Source organism: Dryobates pubescens, chromosome 31 (genome assembly GCF_014839835.1).
Source record: "Dryobates pubescens isolate bDryPub1 chromosome 31, bDryPub1.pri, whole genome shotgun sequence".
Classification (NCBI taxonomy): Eukaryota; Metazoa; Chordata; class Aves; order Piciformes; family Picidae; genus Dryobates; species Dryobates pubescens.
In genome coordinates this window covers 546,153-569,536 of record NC_071642.1, presented here as the reverse complement: position 1 = coordinate 569,536, position 23,384 = coordinate 546,153, and the positions used below count along the sequence as shown (strand labels likewise).

Genomic DNA, 23,384 nt, shown 5'->3' with positions numbered 1-23,384 from the left:
CTTCCTTCCTCTGTGCAGCTCCTGCTCTCTTAACCTCATCTGGGCTCTGAGGTTGGAAGCTCTTGGCTTTGGAGGTAGCAGTGCAGCCCTGAGGCCTCCAGTAAATGGAGTGGTGAGGTCCCCACATACCACCCAGCTGTGTTCCCCAGGTGGAGTGTGTCCAGAGGTGGTGAGAACAGGAGAGCTCCTGCTGGTGAGCAACCCAGACAGGTCTCAGCTCTAAATCTGGGGCTGAAGTCTTCCCCAGGGGGGTGTGGAGGCACTGGAACAGGCTGTCCAGAGAAGTTGTGGAGGCTCCAAGCCTGGAATTGTTCAAGGCCTTGAGCAACCTGGGCTGGTGGGAGGTGTCCCTGCCCGTGGCAGAGGGCTGGGACTGGATGACCTTGAAGGTCCCTTCCACCCCAATCCATTCTATGAAGTGTGGAACTCTGGTTCTGTGGAACTGGGGCCCTGCTTGTCCCCTCCCTGTGGTGTGCTCCCAGCAGGTGTGCCCCAGCCAGCTCCTGCTGCCTGCCCTGCAGGAGGGGAGCAGCTCTGAGCCTTGCTGCGTTCCATGGCTCCAGGCTCTGGGGCTGCCCACTTCTGAGCCGAGTCCCTGCTCCAAGCTTGAGCCTGCTGGGGGGGGGAAGGCTCAGGGGCAGCAATGCTGGGGAGCTGCTGTGAGCCTCTGGGGGAAAGCAGAGCAGAAAGGGCTCCACCCCCACAGTCCCCAGCCAGAGCTTCTCTTGCTGCAGAAAGGCCAACTGGTGAGAAGTGTCCCCTCGGAGCTGGGTGCTGCTGGGCCAGGGGACTGCAGCTGAGCCCCCAGCGTGCTCTCTGCTTGCCTGCAGAGGTGGCCACGTCCCCAGCAGAGAGGCAGAGCTCCCTCTCCCTCCAGAGGAGGCACAAAGCCTGCATTCAGTGTCTTGTACTACAGGAATGGCTTTTGAAATATTAATCTGAGCAAATCTAAACCCCTTAATGATCCCTGGCTCCTGGAGGTGTTGAAGCAAAGCCTGCAGGGAGAGGCAGAGCTGCTGGTCACCTTCAGCAGAGCTGGGGGTTGGGGTGACTCAGTTTCCTTTCTCCAGTCTGTTGTGCTGGGTTTGTGCTGTTGTTTTTTCCCTCCTCAGTCCTTTCCCAACTCACCAGGATCATCTGATAGCTCCAGTAAAACCCTGCTCACAAACAAGCAGCCTTGCATGCAAGAGCTGAGCACCCAGGGGATTTGGAGCATGGATGGGATCCTGGCCAGGCAGAGGGCTCTCTCAGCTGCCTTGCAGTGCAGATGTGTGCAGATGCTGAAGCTGAGCTTCCACATGAGCAGAAGGAAAAACCTTCTCACTGTGAGGCTGCTGGGGCCCTGGAGCAGGCTGCCCAGAGAGGTGGTGGAGTCTGCTTCCCTGGGGAGATTCCAAACCCACCTGGATGTGTTCCTGGGTGACCTGCCCCAGGTGGTCCTGCTCTGCCAGGGGACTGGACTCAATGGTCCCTTCCAACCCATAACATTCAGTGAATATTTAGTAAGAGGGACATGGAAGTGCTGGAGAGGGTCCAGAGGAGGCAATGAAGGTGTTCAGAGGGTTGGAGAGCCTCCCCCATGGGCCCAGGCTGGGAGAGCTGGGGCTGTTCAGCCTGGAGAGGAGAAGGCTTCAGGGAGACCTCAGAGCAGCTTTCCAGTACCTGAAGGGCTCCAGGAGAGCTGGGGAGGGACTTGTGACAAGGGCTGGGAGTGCCAGGGTGAGAGGGACAATGGCTTTGAGCTGCTGGGAAGAGGAGACTGAGACTGGAGAGGAGGAAGAAATTCTCTCCAGGGAGGCTGGGGAGAGCCTGGCACAGGCTGCCCAGGGAGGCTGTGGCTGCCTGGAGGTGTTCAAGGCCAGGCTGGCTGAGGCCCTGAGCAGCCTGGGCTGGTGGGAGGGGTCCCTGCCCAGGGCAGGGGCTTGGAGCTGGCTGAGCTGTGAGGTCCCTTCCAGCCCAGCCCATTCTGGGATTCTGGAGGTCTGCTGACCCTGGTTCCCAGCCCTTGGGGGCAGCCCAGGAAATGTCTTTGTGGAATTGTTTGTTGTTGAAAACTGCTGCAGAGCAAACCCACTGTTCCAAGAGCACATCCAAGAGTTTGTTTTCCTTTGCCTGCACTTTAGCAATGCCAATATTTACCTTCCTTTTTTGTGCCCTATCTTTAACTTCCAGTATCTGAACAGATTGAGCTGTGCTGAGAGACCCTGCTCTGGAGGAAGGGCTGGATGCAGGCCACAGGCTCCTGCCCGCTTCAGGCTTCGTTGCTTGGGTTGCAAACCCTTTGCTCCCCTCCTCTAAGCGCAGCACTGCAGGGTTGCTCCTCTGACCAGGGAGTGAGGCTTTGGGCTGTGCTCATTTCCCTTGCCCCCAGACTCCAGACTGGAGCTGCTTGCAAGAGCAAAGCCAGGACTGATCTCAAAGCCTCTGCTCTGGCTCCTGGTGCTGGCTTGCCAGGGCAGCGTTGCCTTTGCGCCGGTGCCTGGGGAAGGGCTCCTGCAGCTTGCTGTCTGCAGCCCTGCTTTGCCTTCTGTGGCTCCTGGTCTGAGCTACAGAGGGGGGAAAGCAAGGAGCCCTGGCAGTTTGTGCAGAGCTCTGCTGGGTTTTGATGTGCTTGTGGAGCAGGCAGGGGTGTGCTTGAAGCTCAGTCTTGGAGACTGGGTTGGGCAGGGCTGCCCAAGGCCCTGGGAGAAAGCCTGGGCAGGTGTGGGCAGTTTTGATTCAAGAGTGCAGCACTGACTGAGAAGTAACTTTGAGCACAGCTGGTTCTTGGTGTCAGGGTCTGGAGCAGCCTTTAGTAGGAAGTAGTGGAGGCAGAAAACCCAGCAGCAAGAAAGGAGACCTGGTTTGAGGAAAGATGCAACTGCATCAAAAGTGCCAGGGGCTGCAGCTGGGATGGAGACCTCCTGAGCACTGCAGAGTGTCTTCTGCTGTGGATGCTTGGCCTTGGCCACCAGGCAGCCTGGACAGTGGTGCTGGGAGTGAAAGCTGCACAGGGATGCAGGGGATGCTTTTCCCCCCAGAAGCCTTCCCTCCCCTCCTTGCTTCCCAGGCCCTGGGGGAGCTGGCTGCTGGGCTCCTGCTGCACAGCCTGAGCAGCCCCCAGCTCGTTACCAGCGACACCGGTGGGAGGCTGCAGCGATTGAACTGCAGAGACTCAACCTTGCAGCTCTCCTGGCAGTCTGGTGTCAGGCATCAAGAGCTGAGACTTGATGATTATTGCTTCTCTTGCTGGGCTTAATGAGGAGGAGGTGTCCCTGGACTCCCCAGAAAAGCAAAGATGAAAACACAGGCAGGAGAAGGGAGAGCTGTGCCGTGGGGAGAGGAGCTTGAGTCTCCCAGCTGGGATCCCCAGATGGATCTGGCTCTGCAGCAGTGCTGGAGGTACAGAACTCTCTCTGAGTTAATTGGGAGCTGGGGGCCCTGGGTGCCACAAACCCAGCTTTGATCTTTTCCTGTTTCTTCTACTCTGTGTTGCCTGTGACCCTGGCTGCAGGTCCCCTCCTGTTGGCTGTGGCAGTGCACAGCTTTCCAGCCTTGCCAGGTGGGCAGCTGCAGCTGCTTTGTGCCCCCACAGCAGGCAGAGCTGCTGGACACCTGGGAGCAGCAGTGCTGGGATCCAGTGACCAAGAGGCCATCTGCAAGGGAAGGTGTGGCTGTGAGTGACCTGGGCTCTGCCTGTGTCCACCCCTGGGCTTGCTCTGCCCTCGCTGTGTCTCTGCAGCAGCCTTCCCCTAGCAGGTGACTCTTCCTCTGGGGACAGGAGATTTGACTGCCCAGCGACCTCTGGGAGCCCCAGACCCGTTGTCTGCAAAAGCAAAGCCTGCTGCTCCTGCAGGGGCAGCCCCCTGCAGCCCCTCCTGCAGCCCAGCCCGCTGGGGACTTGCAGGGCAGCCGGGTGTCCGGCTCAGAGCCCTGGAGGAGCTGCTCGGGCGGCTTGCACTGCTGCAGCTGCTTGGGACTGGGGGTTGCAGGAAGTCCTTGGGTGGTTCCTGCCGCTGGGGAGGAGTCTGCAGCTTTGGTCTGTGCTGTGGGCAGCTCCAGGATCCAGGCCGGGTGGCCCTGCTGCAGCCACAGCCACGGGAGGCAGCTCGGTGCCAGGCGGCAGTGATGGCTTCTGCCGGGGGCTGAGCCTGCTCTCCATGTCCTTCCTGGAAGGCAGTGCCTCAGCTCCACGCTTCCAGGGCTGCCCTGCCCCTGGAAACCACTGCAGCTGGCACTGCCCTGGCACTGCCCTGGCACTGCCCTGGCGCTGCCCCAGCACTGCCCTGGCACTGCCCTGTGCAGCCCTGGCACTGCCCTGGCGCTGCCCCAGCACTGCCCTGGCACTGCCCTGTGCAGCCCTGGCGCTGCCCCAGCACTGCCCTGGCGCGGGCCCGGCGCTCTGCAGCTCCTTTCCCAGCCCACCTGGCACAACAGCTGTGGCACCGGGGGGGGGGGAGCTCTGCCTCACCCCTGGCACCGGGGGGGGGGGGGGGGGGGGGCCTCTGCCTCACCCCTGGCACCGGGGGGGGGGGCTCTGCCTCACCCCTGGCACCGGGGGGGGGCTCTGCCTCACCCCTGGCACCGGGGGGGTGCTCTGCCTCACCCCTGGCACCGGGGGGGTGCTCTGCCTCACCCCTGGCACCGGGGGGGGGGGCTCTGCCTCACCCCTGGCACCGGGGGGGGCTCTGCCTCACCCCTGGCACCGGGGGGGGGCTCTGCCTCACCCCTGGCACCGGGGGGGGGCTCTGCCTCACCCCTGGCACCGGGGGGGCTCTGCCTCACCCCTGCTCACTCGCTCAGGTTGGGCTCTGCAGCAGGGGCTGGCTCTGGCTCCACAGTTGCCCTGCTTGGCTCAGGAGGATCTTTTGAGCCCGGATTAGGGAGCTCAGGAGCTGCAGGCATGCGTGAGAGCAGGCTGCAGGGCTGGCTCAGCTCTCGTGCCTGTGGGGTGACATCTTGATGACAGTGGAGTTTAATTGCTCTCTGCTCTGCTGATACAAGCTATTGTCCATTGAGGGGCTGGCTGCCTGCTTTATACAGTGCAGGCACAAAGCTTTCAGCCAGGCTTTGCCCAGCCCCATCATGTGTCTTGCTCTGAACTTACTCAAAGGTAGTTTGGGCTTTATTTTGGTGTCCCCCCCCTGCGTTTCTTGATGTCCTGGGGGGCAGCAGCTCTGCTGCTCAGTGCTTGCCCTGCAGCCTCGAGGAGCTGGCAGTGGTGAAATCCTGTGACTCAGAGCAGTTCCAGGGGGGTTGTGTTGGGGTTTTTGAGCTGGCATTTAAATAAGTTCTCAATAAAAGTTGTTTTCTCCCTTCCTTGGGGAAGCTCCTGGGCTGTGACCCCGGCGGGGAAGTGACGGTGGTGCTCTCAGAGCCCTCTTGAAGCTGCAGCTCCGGGCAGGGCTGGGTGGGTTTGGCAGTTCCAGCAATTAGCAGCTTGGAAAGGTCCAGCCCAGCGCTTTGCCTGGTGGCTTGAAAGCTCTCCTTGGTTTCATTGCAGTGCTGTGTGCCTGGGCTCTGGAGGGGCCTTAGGACTGCAGAGCTAATGTGCAGCCATTAATGCACCTTAAGGGCAGGGGTAGATTAGAACAAATGCAAACTCCAGAGCCCTTGGGGGCTCCCCAGCTCCTCAGCCTGCATCAGAAGCACCTTTTCAAACATGGTCTGTGTTAAAAGCCTCTGCCCCAGACACATCCTGCTTCTCAGGCTTGGGCTGAGGGAATGGGGTGGAGCTGGGCCCAGCAGGCAGCTGCAGCTTGACAGCACTTTGCTTATCAGAGAGATAAACAGGGTGAGCTCAGGAGGAGCGAGGGAAGGCTCAGGCTGGGGACTGCAGCCCAGGGAGGTTCAGAGAATCACAGAAGGGGTTGGGTTGGAAGGGACCTCAGAGATCATCCAGCTCCAGCCCCTCGCCAGGGGTCCCTGCTGGCTCCTGCTAGCCCAGGCTGCCCAGGGCCTCATCCACCCTGGCCTTGAACCCCTCCAGGGTTGGGGCCTCCACAGCTCCTCTGGGCAACCTGTTGCAGCATCCCAGCACCCTCACTGTCCAGATCTCTTCCTGCATGGGGGCTTTGCAGGTGCCCATCCCTGGAAGGAGGTAGAGGGACCCTCCAGAAGCATTCCCATGGCTTCTTTCCTCCCCTTGGCACGGAGCACCCCGGCTGTGGCTGCTGAGTCCTCTCCTCAGTAGGAAGCTCAGCTTTTGCTTCAGGGCTTGGGGCTGTACTCGGGTTCCCAGGACTCTGAGAAGGTTGGGGTTGAATACTGAGGCCTGTGGAGGGTATGAAGAGGTCTGGAAGGCTTAGGTCAACACACATGCCATAGGATGTGTGGGTGCCAGGCCTCAGACTGGATCCCATCTGCAGCCTCTTTGCGCCCTGCGGGAGGGCTGACACTGCCGATGGAAACTGCCCTGCAGGGCACCACGGTGGGTTAGCTCCAGAGGTGACAGATGTGGCACAGAAAAGAATGTTCAGGAGGCTTTTTCACTGCTGTGTTGTTGGGAGGAGGTAAATAGAAGCCCTGGAGTAGAGGAAGGTCTGGGAGAAGCCTTTTGTCTCTGCCTGGCTCAGGGCTTCTCTCCTGGGCCAGCTGCAGCTAATTGCGGAGCAGCAAACTTCCCAGCGAGTGCCTGGGAGTTGTGAGGCTATTCCAAGGTATTCCTTTCCCATGGGATTTATAGCTCTTGCTGCTAATGAACTGTGGGACTCTGAGGAGGCTCCTGTGAGCCTGTCACAGCCAGGCACTGGGTGCATTTGCTTTGCTTTGGGTCTGGCTTGCTGTGCAGAGCTTGCCGTGGTCTGAAATGACAATGGAAGTGCTGAAGTTCTGCTCACTGCTGCAGGACCTTCCCTCAGGCCCCTGGCTCTGTCTGAAGTGAGTTCCTCCCCAGCTGGGGCTGACCCTTCTCTTTTCTTGTCCTCTACCCAGCTGTTCTGAGAAGCTGGAGGAAGAGGAGGAGGGTTTGTGCCTATCTTTGGAGCAGGCTGTGTGGGCAGCAGGAGCACAAAGGAGCCAGAGGCAAAGAACTGAGGAGGAATTTTGAGTTTCATAGAATTGTGGTTGGGAGAGGCCTCAAAGAGTCAGAGGTGCACAGCCTGGGCTGGAAGGGGCCTTACAGATCAGCCAGTGCCAGCCCCTGCCATGGGCAGGGACCCCTCCCACCAGCCCAGGATGCTTAGGGCCTCACACAGCCTGGCCCTGAGCACCTCCAGGGAGGGAGCATCCACAGCCTCCCTGGGCAGCCTGTGCCAGGGGCTCCCAGCCTCCCTGGCAAGAATTTCCTCCTCATCTCCAGTCTCAATTTGCCCTCCTCAGGAGCTGCTGCTGTTAGAGGTGTGCAGGAAGCTTTCAGTCACAGAGTGAATTCCCCTGTGCCAGCACAAGGAGCTCTCAGCTGCTGCTGTGTTTGTGGCTCTGAGCCCCCAGGAGAGCACAGGGGCAGCGGTGCTGAGCAGAGGCCAACCCCTTTCCAGCCAGCAGTGCCTGCAGTGTGACTGCCAGGAAATGCTGCCCAGGCCTTCTCCAAGCAGCCTCTTGATGAGCTCTGATTTCCCTGCAGGACCTGGGGAGGGTTCCAGCTTGGCCTGGTCCTGTGTGGGGCTGTCCCATCCCATCCTGCTTCTCCCTGGATGCTTGCACACCCCCTGCCAGCTGTGGTGGAGAATCTGAGCAGTCTGCACTGCATTCTGCTGGGCTTCATTGGCCCTTGCTTGTTCCTCCTGCCCTCTGCTCAGGCTTCCAGGCTGGATGAGGCCTGGGGCAGCTGAGTCTGGCTGAGAGGTGTCCCTGCCGTGGCAGGGGCTGGGCTCTGAGGTCCCTTCCAGCCTGGGCTCTCCTGTGGGCTGCTGGTTTCTTGCTCCTGTTTTTGTCCTTGTCTTGATCAGCCTCCAGGGGCTGTCCCTCAGCGTGCTGAGGGCTAGAGGAGTGCAGCTTGGCTCCCCCAGCTCCACGCTGAGAGGCTGCTGGGCTCATCCACATCCACATTTCCTCTTCTCTCACGTTTCATGTTCTTGTTTGCTCAAGCATGCTCCTGTGGCTTGCTGGCCAGGCTGCACAGGACATGCTGACAGGGTGAGCACAGAGCTGGCCAGCCCCTGTGAGCAGCCTGCTGTGGTATGCAGTGCGTGGCACTCAAGGAATCCGCTGCTCCCTGGCCCAGCAGCAAGAGGTTGTTGATTGTTCCTCCGTGGAGGTTGTCTGGGGGCTGTGAAGCTGCACAGCACTGAGCAGGAGCTGTCAGCTCCCAGCCCTTCCCTTGGAAGCCCTGGGCAGGCTCTGGGCTGTGCTGCAGGTCTGTGCCCCCCACTGGATGGGCTCTGAGGGTGATGCCCTCAGCTGGGCTGCAGAGGTGTTGTCTCGGGGGTGGATCTGCTGCTGTGTTCTGTCAGCGAGTTGGGGCTCAGCTCCTTCCCCCCTGGCCTGGCAGCACTGAGAGAGGTTTCAGGGGAGGTGCAAATGAGCTCCCAGGCTCTTAACTCTTGTGCTGCTGGATGCAGCAGTCTGCTCCTGTAGTCCTGGGGGGGTCACAGGCCCAGCATGGTGGGGTTGGAAAGGACCTCTGGAGACCACCCAGCTGAAGCCCCCTGCTCCAGCAGGGCTCCCACAGCAGCTTGCCCCAGGGGCACAGTGCCCAGGGGGGGTTGGAAGCTCTCCAGAGGAGACTCCACAGCCTCTTTGGGCAGCCTGCCCCAGGCCTCCAGCAGCCTCACACCAAAGAAGTTTCTCCTCCTGCTCAGATAGAGCCTCCTGGGCTCCAGTTTGTGCCCCTTGCCCTGTCCCTGGGCACTGCTGAGCAGAGCCTGGCCCCAGCCACTTGTGCCCCACAGCTCCTTTAGCTCTTGCTGAGTGTTGAGCAGATGCCCTCTGGGGCTGCTCTTCTGTGGGGGGGTTCAGAGCTGCAGGAGCTGGGGGCTCTTGGGACAGCAGGGCAGGAGTGTGGGGGCAGAGGCTGTTGCTGAGCTGGGCAGCAGGCAGCAGGGTGTTGCAATGAGGCTGCAGTTTGCTTTTGCAGGGAACTGCCAGCTTTCTGCTGGAAAAAATGTGCTTAGGCTGTTCTCAGACCTAGGGCTGGGATAAATTTTTCCTCTCAGATATCCACAGTTTAACTCAAACCTTACATAAGCACCACACAGACACAGCTGAGCTCCCTGGTGCCTGCAGTGGGGCTGAGGGAAGAGCTGGGCTGGGGGTGCTCAGAGATTGGCTTCTGCTGAATGTGCTCTTGCAGACAAGAAGGCCAAGGGTGCCCTGGGGTGCATGAGGAAGAGTGTGGCCAGCAGGGTGAGGGAGGTTCTCCTCCTCCTCTGCCCTGGTGAGGCCACAGCTGCAGTCCTGGGGCCAGTCCTGGGCTCCCCAGTTCAAGAGGCACAGGGAACTGCTGGAGAGAGTCCAGAGGAGGTTACAGAGCTGCTGAGAGGCCTGGAGGAGAGCAGCCCCAGAGGGCAGCTGAGCAATGCTCAGCAAGAGCTGAAGGAGCTGTGGGGGGCAAGAGGCTGGGGCCAGGCTCTGCTCAGGGGTGCCCAAGCAGGGGGCTTGGACTGGCTGATCTGCTGAGGTCCCTTCCAAGCCCCCCTGCTGTGGGGTTGGGTAACCCCTGGTGCTGCTCCAGTTTCTGTCTCAGAAGGTTTTCTCTTCTCTCCCTTGGAGTTCTGTGCATTTCCCTGAGCCTTTGTCCTTTCAAAGCACAGCACAGGTGAAGAGTCCCTGCTGAGTGGCTTCTGGCAGTAGTCTTGGGGCTGCAGATCTCCCCAAGGTAATCTTATTTTCCCCTGCTTGTCTTTGTAGGATGCTGTGACCTCCAAGCCAGTAATCCAGTTCCAAGGAAGCCAAGGGGTAAGTTTCTCTGGGGGTTGCTGTACAATGAATCTGAGGTGGTGCTTGTGCTGCTCCCAGTGCAGGGAGTGCTGCTCTGAGGTGCAGATGTGGCCCAGGAAGGATTGTCTGCTCCTGGAGCAGGTGGATCAGCTTTCCAGGAAAACTTCCCCCTCTTTGTGTTCAAATCCCCCCAGAGGAGACTTCCTCACCCTGCTGAATCCAGAGCAGCACCCCAGCAGGGTTTGCTGGTGGGTGGGACAAGGAAGGGAAGGCTCAGCCCTGGCAGAGCTGTGCTGGGTGCCATAATCCATGGCAGCCTTGCTGGTGTGTGAGGAGAGGCTGAGCCTGGGGCAGCTGGTGTGGGGCTGGCAGGCAGTGCTGGGAGGCTGCTCAGGTGCTCCTCACTGAGCAGCTGTGCAGGTCCTGGGAGCACCACAAGTGCTTTCTGTTCAGGGGTTTTACTTCAGCTTGTGTTCCCCTGGCTGAGCTCCTCCAGGGTATTTATAGGCCCTTGAAAGGCTCTGCCCCAGCCAGCAGAGAGATTTAATAGGTGATGTTCCTGACAGAGCCATGCAGCTCTTCACTGAGCTCAGGCACTTGGATCCCTGTTGGCTGTGCTTGACTCTGCATAAGGAAGGGGAATGGAGTTCAGTTCCTCTCACTGATCTGAGCTCTCCTGTGAAGAGCTCAGGTTTGTAGGCTGGGAGTTTGTGGTGGCACAGCAAAACTTCCCCAGAGGCTGGAGAGCAGCAGGCAGTGAGGTCCAGCCCAGCCCTGCCTGCCTGTGTTGTGCCTCCTGATTGCAGCCTCACTCCCACAGAGGGTAGCAGCAAAGATCTGATTGTGACTGGGAAGAAGAAAAGTCCACAGCTGCTCATCCTGGGAAGTTCAGGAGGGAGCAAGTTCCAGGTTGGTTTTGTGTCACTGTTTACAACTGAGCTTCCCAGCAAGCTCAGCATGAAAGCTCAGATAAAAATCTGCAGTTGGAGTTTGGCAGTGAGGAGGAGAGCAGTGCAGGGTGAGTGATTTACTGCTGGTAGGAGAGCAAACAGCTCTGCATGGGAGAAAGAGGCTCCAGAAGGCCCCAGATGCCTTCCCTGCCCTTGGAGGGACCTGTGGGGGCCTGCACCTGAGCTGTGCAGCTGCTGAGGGATGGCTCTGCCCTCCTGCAGCCTTCATCCTGGAGGGAAGTGCAGCAAACTGCATCACCACAGCTGCAGGCGGTGCTGCCCTCGGCTGCAGGCGGTGCTGCCCTCGGCTGCAGGCGGTGCTGCCCTCAGCGGCGGTGCTGCCCTCGGCTGCAGGCGGTGCTGCCCTCGGCTGCAGGCGGTGCTGCCCTCGGCTGCAGGCGGTGCTGCCCTTGGCTGCAGGCGGTGCTGCCCTCAGCTGTGGTGCTGCCCTCGGCTGCAGGCGGTGCTGCCCTCGGCTGCAGGCGGTGCTGCCCTCGGCTGCAGGCAGTGCTGCCCTCGGCTGTGGTGCTGCCCTCGGCTGCAGGCAGTGCTGCCCTCAGCTGCGGTGCTGCCCTCGGCTGCAGGCGGTGCTGCCCTCGGCTGTGGTGCTGCCCTCGGCTGCAGGCGGTGCTGCCCTCAGCTGCAGGCAGTGCTGCCCTCAGCTGCGGTGCTGCCCTCGGCTGCAGGCGGTGCTGCCCTCGGCTGCGGTGCTGCCCTCGGCTGCAGGCGGTGCTGCCCTCGGCTGTGGTGCTGCCCTCGGCTGCAGGCAGTGCTGCCCTCAGCTGCGGTGCTGCCCTCGGCTGCAGGCGGTGCTGCCCTCGGCTGTGGTGCTGCCCTCGGCTGCAGGCGGTGCTGCCCTCAGCTGCGGTGCTGCCCTCAGCTGCAGGCAGTGCTGCCCTCAGCTGCGGTGCTGCCCTCGGCTGCAGGCGGTGCTGCCCTCAGCTGCGGTGCTGCCCTCGGCGGCAGGCGGTGCTGCCCTCGGCGGCAGGCGGTGCTGCCCTCGGCGGCAGGCGGTGCTGCCCTCAGCTGCGGTGCTGCCCTCGGCTGCAGGCGGTGCTGCCCTCAGCTGCGGTGCTGCCCTCGGCGGCAGGCGGTGCTGCCCTCGGCGGCAGGCGGTGCTGCCCTCGGCTGCAGGCAGTGCTGCCCTCAGCTGCGGTGCTGCCCTCGGCGGCAGGCGGTGCTGCCCTCGGCTGCAGGCGGTGCTGCCCTCGGCTGCAGGCGGTGCTGCCCTCGGCTGCAGGCAGTGCTGCCCTCAGCTGCGGTGCTGCCCTCGGCGGCAGGCGGTGCTGCCCTCGGCGGCAGGCGGTGCTGCCCTCGGCTGCAGGCGGTGCTGCCCTCAGCTGCGGTGCTGCCCTCGGCGGCAGGCGGTGCTGCCCTCGGCGGCAGGCGGTGCTGCCCTCGGCTGCAGTGCTGCCCTTGCAGAGGAGTTCTCAGGCCTGAAGTGGGGCAGCTCCTGCAGACACTGAGCTCTGGTGCACTTGGCATGGACTCAGAACTGTTTAAGCTGGAAGAGGCCTTTGAGATTGAGTGCAGCCTGGTGCCAGCCTGTGTGCCACCTCAGACCATCCAGCCCAGCCAGCAGCCCTGCACCACCAGGGGCATTACCTTAGGAGCTTGAGTACCAAAGTGCTGTGCTGTTGGTGGGGGCAGAGCTGTCCAGGAAGGGCTGGAGCTGCTTCTCTTGGGTGAAGCCTGGGCAGAAATGGAGCTTCAGCTGGGGTGAGTCAGCAGAGGCCTCCTGGGGGAGCAGGGAAAGAGCTGAGCTGGGCAGGGGGAACCCCTCAGGTGCTGAGCGCCTGGAGTTGAGTGCAGCTCTGCTGGGAGTGCTGGGAGCGGAGCCTGAGCCTTACCTGATTGGAATCAGGACATCTGCCCCTGGGTGCTGGTGTGAGCTTGTGCAGCTGTCCCCAGAGCAGGCTGAGGCTGCTGCTCAGTGAGCTGTGCAGAGTTTCTTGAAAGGAAAAAACCAAACCCAAACCACAAGAAACCCCTCAGCAAACCGCCCCAGGAGGCACATCTGCACTCCAGATATTTTTAAGTGCCTATGGTTACTGGTGTCCTGCTCAGCACCAAAATTAGGGCTCCCCCACAGCAGTTGGCTGATTTGGTGGCTGGAGAAACCTCCTGTTTCAGCTAAAAATACTGCCCAGATAAGGGCCAGCTTGCATCTGCTGAGGCCTTCAGGGCCGCCAGCAGCTCGCTCCTGCCTGCCGCTGCAGGAGCTGCCCAGGAGGCCTGAATCGAGGCCTTCACAAGGGTGAGCCAGGAGCTGGAGTTATTTTGGTGTCTGAATGTCTGAGCTGGGGACACCCTCTGGGGGTTGTTTTACCAGCAGCAGTCCCCAGCAGCAGCTGCAGCCTGGTTGCCTTTCCCTTGGTGCCCTCTTCCCAGCAGGGTGACCCACGGGTGAGTGGTGCCCGCTGCAGACTGCCCACAGCCTGCTGCTGACACAGCCTGGTGCAGCCTCTCAGCCTGCTCAGGAGGCAGGAGATAACTTTGGGGGGGGTGGGTGGGGGCAGAGGGTGCTGGGGCAGATTAAGGGCTCAAGGCTGCAGCAGGCGTTTGGCCGAGCAGATAACAGGGCAGGGCTGCTGGGTGCCCCCAGGTCTGCTGGGGGCTGGGGGGGAGCTTGCCCTGTACAGCTCTGGAGGCCTTCATGGAATGCTTGGAAGGGACCTCTGGAGGGTCTCTGCTCTTCATGGGAGTGGCTGGGCCCTGCTGCAGGGCTTCAGCACAGCTCCCTCAGGCCTTGCCTGCATCCTCCCAGAAGGTCTCTGTGGTTAGCAGAGTGGCTCAGATGTGCTGGCCCAGCCTGCTGCAGGCGCCTGAGGTCAAGAGGAAACCACCTAGAAAGCCTCAGTGCCAGCAGAGAGCCTCTCTGGAGCCTGGGTGTGTGGCTGCCCCAGGCTGGTTAGCAGGAGGGAGGATTTTGGGCCTAGATGTGGCAGTTTGGGTAAACACAAATCTGCATGGTGGAGCTGAAAATAGGTTGAAGCTGCTGCTGCTGCTTGCTCTTGAGCCAGCTTCATGGTCCAGCACTGATGTGGGAGTGGGGCTGGGGCTGGACCCCCAGGGCAGAGGGGGAGCAGTTTCCCTGCTGGGGGTGCAGGGCAGTGGTGTCTGGGAGCACCCCTAATGCTTGGGCAGATATTGAACCCAGCAGCAGTGTCAGCCCTGCTGAGCCCTGGAATCTCCTTGTGGAGTGACAGCCTCCTAGCCCGGAGGGAGCCCTGCCTGCCACCCTGCTGGGGCTGCCTGCTGAGCACTGATGCCCAGGGAACCATCCTGCAGTGCTGGGAGTTGGATCCAAGCAGGGGCAGCAGGGCTGGGCCTGAATCTCCAGGACTGGGTCAGATTCCTAGGACGAGATGATTCTGGGCTCTGCTTTGGGAGGCAGCAAGCTGCCAGCTCAGATCTCTGCCCTGGTGCAGGCACTGCTGTGTCTGCAGCTGCTGTGCACATCTGGCCCCCTCTGGCACCTTATCTGGGCCCCACACGAGGCTTTGCTGAGCTGAAACCTCGAGGCAGCTCTTTGCTCCTCGCACTCCCCTGGGCAGCAGTCCCAGAGCTTCAGGCTGCAGAGTGGCTCAGCCCAGGGTGCCTGCCAGAAGGGTGCACCTGGCGCTGGAGTGCCCCAGGCTCCAACCTTCCCCTCCTGCCCGCAGCACATCGCCATCCCCAGGCCCGACCGACCCTCGGAAGTGAGGACCTTCACCTTCTACCTGTCCAACATCGGCAAGGACAGCCCCCAGGGCAGCTTTGACTGCATCCAGCAGTATGTCTCTAGGTGAGTGGTGCAGCAGAGGGCACCCAGCCTCTTGGCTTCCACTTTTTGTCTTCTCTTCTGTAGAGTCTGTGCCCTGACAAACCCCAGCACAGCTCCGAGTCATGGAAAGGCACCGAAGGTCCACTCCAACCCTCCTCAGGCTCTGCCAGGGCTGGGGCTGAGCCCTGGCCCTCAGCACCACAGCTCTGCCTCTTGGAAACCCCTCCAGGAATAGGCACTCAGCCACCTCCCTGGGCAGCCTGGGCCAGGCTTTGAGAACCCTTCCAGGGAAGAAGTTTCTTCTCGTGTCCAGCCTGAACCTCCCCTGGGGCAGCCCGAGGCCGTTCGCTCTCGCCCTGCCCCCCGTGACCAAGCCCTCTTTGCGTTGCCTCTCTCCTGCAGCAATGGCAACATCCACCTGGACTGCCTGGGCAGCATCCAGGACAAGATCACCGTCTGTGCCACGGACGACTCGTACCAGAAGGCGCGGCAGAGCATGGCGCAGGCCGAGGAGGAGACGCGCAGCCGCAGCGCCATCGTCATCAAGCCGGGCGGCAGATACCTGGGTAGGCAGCGCCGGGCCGGGGGGCAGCGCCTCTGGGGTCGCAGCCTGGCCCCTGCCTGGCCGGGAGAGGCCTCGGGAAGCGCCTGGTGGCTCCTGCTGGGTGTCTGACCTGCCGAGGTGCTCGCCTGGTGCCTCCTTCCTGGCTTCTGCCCCCACCCTGGGGCCTGTGCCGGTCCCAGGCCGGTCCCAGGCCGGTCCCTGCCCGGTCCCTGGGGGCTCTGTGGGCAGTGGTCACACTCCTGGCACCTGGGGACGCTGCAGCAGCAGTTCCTGTGGGGTCAGCTCAGGGGTCCCTCGGTGGCTGTCACAGCGCCGGGGAGTGCAGCTGGGGGCAGGTAGCAGGGCCCTGTGCTGTGCTGCCTGCAGCCTGGGGCACGCCAGCTGTGACGAGGGAGGCAAACAAAGCCGTGGCAGACAGCTGTGGGCTCCAGAAGGAGCCTGCAGAGACCTGGCTTGGGGCTCAAGTCCCTGCATAACCCCAGACTGGTCACAGACCAAGGCCATAAGCATCAAGCAGAAAGCAGGGCCCTGGGGGAGTCTCCTGGGGGCAGCTCTGCCAGCCCCTGCTCAGAGGATGTCTGAGCCCAGCGGTGAGTGGCACAATGCAGAGCTGCCCCTGACTCATTGTTCCATGGCCTAGTGCTCAGAGCTGAGAAGTCAGATAGCAATCAGGAAGGAAATTCATTGATTTCCTGTAGGCTGGGGGTGGTTTTGTTTAGCCTCTCTCTGAGAGCATTACAGTAAGGGGATGGAGCTGGGGAGCAGCTGAGGGAGAAGCTTCCTGGAAAGATGGAGCAGAGCCTGGGATGTCAGAGTGCTCCTGCAGAAAGGTTCACAGCTCTGGGCTGGGGCCTGGGGGGGGCTGTGCTTTGCAGGTGAGAAGCCAGGCTTGAGACACTGCTCCAAAGGGAAGGAGCTGGGCAAGGACAGTTCCCTGGTGGGCTGTGCAGACTGGCAGTGCCAGCCCCAGCAGCTGATGCTGCTGGCTGCAGGGAGAGGCTTGGGGCTCAGCTTGCCATCAGAGCCCCAGCTCAGCGCTTCAGCCTCAGTGGAGCTGCTGCAGGCAGCTCAGATGTGGGAGAATTTCTATGAAATGTTGAAACTGGAGAGCAGGGGAGGTGGCCAGCAGCACCTGGAGGGCTGTGTGTGGGTAGCTGCCATGTCAGCAGGGGCTGTGTGTTGCTCACACCCCAGCTCTGGGGCTGGGCAGCTCTGGATGTTCACGCTGCAGTCATTTCAGGCACCTCCTGTTCTGCCTTCCCCTAGCTTCTGCTTTTGCTGTCAGTGCTCCTTTGGGCTCCACCTCAAGCAGAAATGTCCCAGGGTGGTATCTGCTGTCCCTGCCCTGCTGGAAGAGTTAAAGCAGGTCTAGGAAGCGGAGAGACCTTCTCTTGTCCCACTTCTGGCAACCAAGTGCAGCTGAACTCTGACTTCTGGGGATGTTCTGTGTCTGAGCTGTTGTTTTGCTGCCTCCTGCCCGGGCTGGGCTGGGCTGGGCTGGCTCACATCAGCCTGGTGCGTAAGGAGCAGGCAGGAAGTGGAGCCTGTTGTGCAATCTGCATGTCAGTGGCACAAGCATGCAGCCCAGCACAGTATCTGCAGATGACTCAGTTGCTTCCTAGCACTGCAGGTCTGCCCTGCTGGGAGCAGCCTCTGGAGCTCACAGTGACTGCTGGGTGCTGTTTGTCCTGCTGAAGGGCACTGTCTTGAACCACGCTGATTATTGATTGCTTCTGCATGGCTTAGACCTTGGACCCTGCACATTCATTTCTGTCCAGATGCTGGGCTTGCCTTTGGGAGCAGGAACCTGCCCCTGGCCCAAGCCCTGCAGCCCTTGGGTTTGTGCTGGGAGTGAGGTGGGACTCAGGACTCCGAGCTGCTCTTCAGTGGGAGTGGGAGAGATGACTTCTTGCCTGATGCTGTCAGGAACCAAGAACCACACTGGGATGGAGTCGAGGAAGCTGTTTCTGAGGGCTTGGGATGAGCTTTGGAGACAGCTTTGTGCTCTCCTGTGTGTAGCTGTGGCTGGAGGAGGCTGTCCCACCAGAGCAGGCAGCACACTGCTGAATAGGCCATGGACCACGCTAGACCCTGCTCAGCTGGGCCTGCCTGGTGGGGGGAAGGGAGGTGGACCCAGCCCCATAAAGTTGCCATTGTTCTAAAAGGAGAAACATCTGCTGGAGGAGAGCTTTTGCTGAGCTCAGCAGCAGGGAGCTGCTCCTTGGCCACTTCTGGGCTCTCCACTCCATATTTTGTCTCTTCTCCATAATAATGCAGAATTTCCCTCTCCCAGGGAGGGGAAGGAATGGTTAGCTGAGCTGTGGGGATTCATGGGCTGGGGAGCAATGAAAAGCTGGCAGACAAAGAGGGCTTTATGTAAAGCCTGTGGCCAATGGTGCTCAGGTTTCCAGGGCCTGGTGTTGCTGTTTACTTGCTCCAAGCTTGTCAGCAGCGATCAGGCTCAAGGGGTGCCGCAGCCCGCCGGCCGGGGCTCTGCTGCTTGTGTTTGTCCTTCCTTGTCACCCCCTGGCGCTTCACACGCTCTGCTGCACTCCCTCTACGTGTTGACAGCCCAGTGGCCTTTGCAGGGCGCCTGCTGCAGCTCTCTGCTCTCCTCTCCTCGCAGGCAAGAAGGTTCAGGTGCGGAAGCCTGCGCCGGGCGCCTCGGACGCGGTGCCCTCCCGGAAGCGCCCGACGCCGGTCAACCTGGCCAGTGCAATAAAGAGAGGCAACAGTGCCATATCCCAGAGACCCTTCAAGGACAGGGTTGTGCACTTACTGGCACTAAAGCCTTACAAGAAACCTGAACTTATTCTCAGATTGCAGAAGGATGGACTTTCTCAGCAGGACAAGGATTTGCTGGACAGCCTTCTGCAGCAGGTTTGTACCCTGAGGGGCAGTGTCCTCCCTGGGGTGAGTCTGGACCTGCCCTGTGTGCCTGAGCCCTGTGTGCCTGAGCCCAGCTCCATGAGGGCAGTGTCCAGCAGCAGTTCAGCATTCACCTTGCCCTCCTGCTAGAGGCAGCAGAAGCTGCTGGTGAGGACTCCTGGGTTTGGGTGTGGGCAGCTGAGCTGTAGTGCACCAGATCAGTGCTTTAGAGGAGCACTGCTGGCTGGAATTACCTGACAGAGGCTCTGCAGCTCTGAGGTGTTAGAGCCTCTAACCTCTCATTGACACAGACAGGCAGGAGCCTTTGAGTCACTTCAGAGGAACACTTTCAGTTAGCTGTGAGGAGAAGCCTCCAACAGAGGCTCCCCAGGCTGCTTGATCCCACAGAATTGCTTTGGTTGGAAAAGACCTGGAAGGTCCTGGAGTCCAGCCTGTAAATCTGCACATTTTCATTGACATGGACACAAAGGAACCTGTTGAGGCACTCTGGGATTCCCCTAACAGAGGGTCTGCACACTGTTGGGTCTGCTCTCACCTACAGAGTGGGGGCTTGGAAGGTGAGGCTTTCATCTGACAGCCTTGCTAGAGGTGTGTTGGGTTATCAGCTCCTGGGATGCTTTAGCCTGGAAAACCTTCACTTGTGTCTCATGCCTGGGTGGTTGATGCAAAATCTTCCTACAGAATCCAGGGAGGCTGGGGAGAGCCTGGCCCAGGCTGCCCAGGGAGGCTGTGGCTGCCCCCTCCCTGGAGCTGTTCAAGGCCAGGCTGGAGGAGGCCCTGAGCAGCCTGGGCTGGTGGGAGGTGTCCCTGCCCATGGCAGGGGGTTGGAACTGGACAGTCTGTAAGGTCCCTTCCAGCCCAACTCATTCTGTGCATCTCAAAATCTCTCCATTTTTATTACCATGGGCAGGGAGCAGCAGACCCCCAGTGCAGAGCCAGTGCAGGTGAAACCCTGTGCCCCCCACTCAGCCTTCCCCCTTGGAGTGCTCAGCCCCATGCCCTCCCTGCTCAGAGGTGCAGCTGGGCAGGTGTGAAGGTGCAGCAGCTCCCTGCAGAGCAGCAGATCCCTCCTGTGTGAGGGGTGGGAGCTGGCTGCCAGCTGGAGCAGGCCTTGGCACTTGGCACCACGGTGCTGCTGCCATTTTAGGAGCTGCAGTAAATACCTTTTATTGCTCTGAGGGCAAACACAGCCATGGGGATTTATTGAAGTGCTGCAGCTGCACTCTGCTGGCTGGGGGCTTGTGTTTTCCTTCCCTCCTTTCCCTAGCTGCAGAGCAGGCAGTGAGGAGCTGCCTTGCCCACAGGCACAGGGCAGGTCATGCTGAAAATGGAGTTCTGGCTGGCACTGCTTGCTCCTTCCCTAGGTTTTCATCCTGGAGCCCTGAATTTTCTGGCAGTGCCAGAGCTCCTTGGAGCACCCTGTTGAATGCCATAAATAGATTTAACTCCAGGAGTGCTGCTGCTGCTGAGCAGCTCCGTTACCACTGCCCCCCCGAGCGCTAGCAGGCAGGGGAGGTGTTTGGCAGTGGCCATGGGCAGCTGCCTGGGCTGAATGCTGAGTCTCTGACTGTAAATGTGTTGCTCATAAACTTGATCTTCCCTGCAGCCCTAGCAGGGTTCCCATCCACAGGCAGGCACAGATAAGCTAAAAATTGCAGGCTGAGAGCGCTGCCTGGCCGAACACACCGAGGTGTGGGTTTCATTGTGCTCTCCCTTCTCTCTCAGGACTCTCTGTTCCTGCTGCCCTTTTTGCCTCATTTTGCAAGGCTTCTATTTTGGGGAGGTTTGGGGTGGAGCTTTGCAGAGTCCCACACCAGCAAAACAAGGAGGTGGCAGCCCTCAGCCTCTGTGCAGAGCAAAGCCCAGCGGCGGTGGTGCCTGGGCCCCCGGCCTGCCCCGGCGGCGCAGCTCCTGCCGTGGGAGGCAGCGGGAACAGGAGAGGCTCTCGGAGAGGTTCTGAAACAGCAGCCTGGTTTGGCTTTTGTCTCTTGGGGCTGTTTACCAGGATCTCTGAATGTAAAACACAGCTCAAATTCTCCTTGTGTTTTGGCTCAGGCTTTTGGAAAGCTGACAGAGCTGGGAGGAAAAACAAAGTGTTGGTCGTGTAAGCTGATAACTGAGCTGCTATTCCTCACCTATCAGGAGAGCTTTGCCTTGTCAGCTCTGCAGCCTTTTGCTGCTCAATCCATTGGGGTTTAATGCTAGGTTGTAGTCTCCCTAAAGCAAACAAACTCAACAGCATCTTCAGTGAATTCCAGAGGCCTCGCTCCTTCCCTGGCCTTTGTGAGGCTCTCAGTGCTGTGTGGGTACCAGGAGCCCGCAGGCAGGACGTCTCCTGAGCCAAGAAGAGCAACATGGAACAGGTCCCCAGCACCTCCCAAACCTCTGGTGGCTCAGGTGTAGTCCAGCAGCCAGGCTGAGCAGCTGAAGCAGGGATTTGGGCTCTGCCAGCTCTCAGCCTGGCTGCAGGCACAGCTTTTGCCCCCTTTGCTCCATCTCCCTTCTCCTTCCAAACCTGCAGCACTCTGCAGTCCCCCAGGAAGGGCTGTGGGGGTTTGGGGGCTGTGCTAACACCTCCTCAGATGTGTAACCAGCAGCCAGCAGTTAACCTTCCAGCTGAGCTGTGGGATAACTCTGACCAAGCTGTTGCCATCCTGACACAGCCCTGCCGGACCCAGCAGCGTTTCCTACCTGTGCAGGCAGCAGGCAGGGCTGGGGGGAAGCTGCACAGCATGGGATGGGCTCAGATGTCAGAGAGTTCCTCCTGCAAGGGCTGCCTGCAGCACAGCAGCGAGGTGCAGACTTCTACTGTGTAAACCCTGGGTTGCAAGCTGGTAGTCACAGGTTTGGTTCTTGCCCTCAAGTAGTCCTCAGAAGTTGCCCTCTGTGAGGTGCAGCTGCTGCTGGTGGTGCACTGAGGGGCAGGGGCAATCTGCAGCCTTCCCTGGGCAGTGCCCCCAGGCATTTCCCTCCCAGCTCCTGGGGAAGGCCTCTGTCTGCTGCCTGCTGCCTGCTCTGCTGGCTCCTGCCTGAGAAATTATCTTCAGGCAATTGTTAACTAAGCTGTGGCCACGAGAGCTGCCCTGTCAGCTCCAACTGCTCCATCTGAGCTGGGGCACAGGTGTGATAAGGGAGAGCTGCCTGTTCCCATCAGGGTTCATTTCCAGGTATTTCCATGAGCTGATCTTGTACCATTCCAGACTATCCAAGCTGAATAATCTGCTTAGATATGCCTGGTTGCCCAGCAAACTGGATGTGCTTTGGAACCTCAAAGTCTGGCAGTGAGAAGGCAAAAGGCAAGGCACAGTTGGAGTAAATCACCTTAATAATGAGATGAAGTTGAAAGCCTCTCCCTGTTCCCTCACCCCACCAACCGCTGCGGGGTGCTGAGGCTCTGCCTGCAGCTTAGACCTCCTTTGGTAGGAGTGAGATACAGCAACCCCCACAGCTGGGGTTTTGCAACTGGCTTTTGTTTCAGGTGGCAAATCTGAGTGCCAAGGACAGCACTTTCACCCTGAAGGATTGTGTCTACAAGGAGGTGCAGAAGGACTGGCCTGGCTACTCAGAGGGGGACCAGCAGCTGCTGAAGAGGATCCTGGTCCGGTAATTATTGCCCCTGGAGCTGGGAAGCACTGGGCCAGGTCGAGTTGCTATGCATCAGGGTCACTAAGCTGGCAGAGCTGTGGTAAGCTGAGTTGTCTGAACACCAAGCAGGCCTGGTTATCACCCAGGCAGCTGCAGAGGTTGGCCACACTTGGCTGTCAAAGTGGATGCACTCTTCAGGTGGTCTTAGGTTGACTTCAGATCATAGGAACAGCCAGGGGAGAAACCTGGGTGGGGAGCAAAAGCTGCTCCAGCTGGAAGCTGATTTGGTGGTGGTTTGAGATCCTGGCAAGCAGAGCATGATCCTCACTGTCCAGGGGCTACCTGTGCTGCTGCCCCTCCCTGCAGGCAGCCCCTGCAGAGCTGAGCTCATGGCTTCGGCCCACTGCTGAAGACTTCTTTGCCCCACAGATGTCTTTGCTCAGGTGGAGCTTTGGCTGGCAGGCAGCCCAGTGCACCTCCCAGGCTTCTGGAGGAGGATTCTGCTCTGAGGGTACCTGGCTTGGCACAGGTTTTGTCCTGCAGCTGCCTTGTTTCTGAGGCTTGCACTGCTGGCCAAGATGAGGTGGAGCCTGCTCTGCTGGAGCAGCTTCCACCACCTGAAAGCACAATGGGCTTGGAGATGACTTTGTTAAACCAACAGAAACTTGCACTCAGAGCATTCTAAAGAAAACCCAACTGGTTCAAATGGCCTTGCTGGTGGCTTCTAATGAGATGGAAAAGTACAGCTGCCCTGCACTCCTGGGGCCTCTCACAGGCAGCAGATTTCTGCCCATGGAAAGCCAGGGGGGGGCTGCTTTTTTTTCTGGAATTGTGGCATTCAGTTATGTGGAGGCCTATAAATAGACCTTGGAAAGGATGTATTCAACTGTACAAACAAAGCCCTGCTCAGGCCAGGTAATGAGGCTGCAAAATGAGAAAAGCAGGCAGGGGTGAGGGCAGGAGGAAGAGGCTCAGGGCAGGCCCTGGGCCGTGTGGTTGCCTGGATCCAGCCAATTGTTCAGAGCCCTCCTGGTCTGCAGGGCTGGCTGCCACTGGATGGGTCACTGGAGGCAGTAATCAGCACATCTGCAGCCCTTAGAGCTCTGGGTGGCAGTGCCCAGCTGGGGCTGGCTCTCTCTGTTCCTCAGGCTGTGATTTCCACCCTGCTAGGGGAGTGGTTTGCTGCTGCTGCAGGGCTGCAGGTTGAGAGTTGTCCTCTCTCATTCACTTGTCTGAGGTCCAGGATGAGCATCTTAGGAGATCTCAGAATCCCAGCATAGAGAGGGGGCTTGGCAGGGAGCTCTACAACCAGAGCAGAGCAGCACAACTTTGCATGATGCAGCTCCAAGCTGCTCTTAGGAGGCTCTGAATGAAAGCCTGGTGGAGCAATGATGCTGCTCCCAGTGCTGGTGGAATCCTGCCTTCCCTGGCCCCAGGGGGGCTGCTGCTGCTGCTCTTCCTGGAACAAGTTGGTTTAATGATGCTGAGGAGTGGGAGAAGTCATTCCTCAACATCTGAGCTTGGGCTTCAGCCCCTTTGCAGTGTGCTTGCATCCTGAAGTCGATTGCAACTGAGGCCAGCTCAGCAGAAACCACTCTCAGTAGTGCTTATTGAGCTGTGCTCCAGCCAGCAGCAAGGGGATATAAATAAACAGAAATACCCTAAACACCCTAAAGTTCAGTGCCAGCTCTGAGCTCTGCATTCCTGAGGCTCTCATTCCTTTGGTGCAATGTTCATGGCAGCAGCTCAAGAGGAAAGAGGTAAAGCTGTCAGAAAGTTCCATCCTCGGCAGGGAATCCTCCCTGCACCCCCAGCCCCAGCAGGGGCACTG

At 59.9% G+C, this 23,384-nt stretch overlaps 1 protein-coding gene across 1 annotated transcript in view; it reads left to right on the top strand.

Moving 5' to 3' along the window:
• ELL (elongation factor for RNA polymerase II) overlaps positions 1 to 23,384 on the top strand; it is a 45,365-nt gene that overhangs the window by 12,391 nt on the left and 9,590 nt on the right. Inside the window, exons 2-6 of the mRNA XM_054175159.1 lie at positions 9,769 to 9,816; positions 14,414 to 14,535; positions 14,917 to 15,080; positions 17,706 to 17,959; positions 21,447 to 21,571. Of these exons, the coding sequence (XP_054031134.1) occupies positions 9,769 to 9,816; positions 14,414 to 14,535; positions 14,917 to 15,080; positions 17,706 to 17,959; positions 21,447 to 21,571 (713 nt within the window). The remainder of the gene's footprint in view (positions 1 to 9,768; positions 9,817 to 14,413; positions 14,536 to 14,916; positions 15,081 to 17,705; positions 17,960 to 21,446; positions 21,572 to 23,384) is intronic.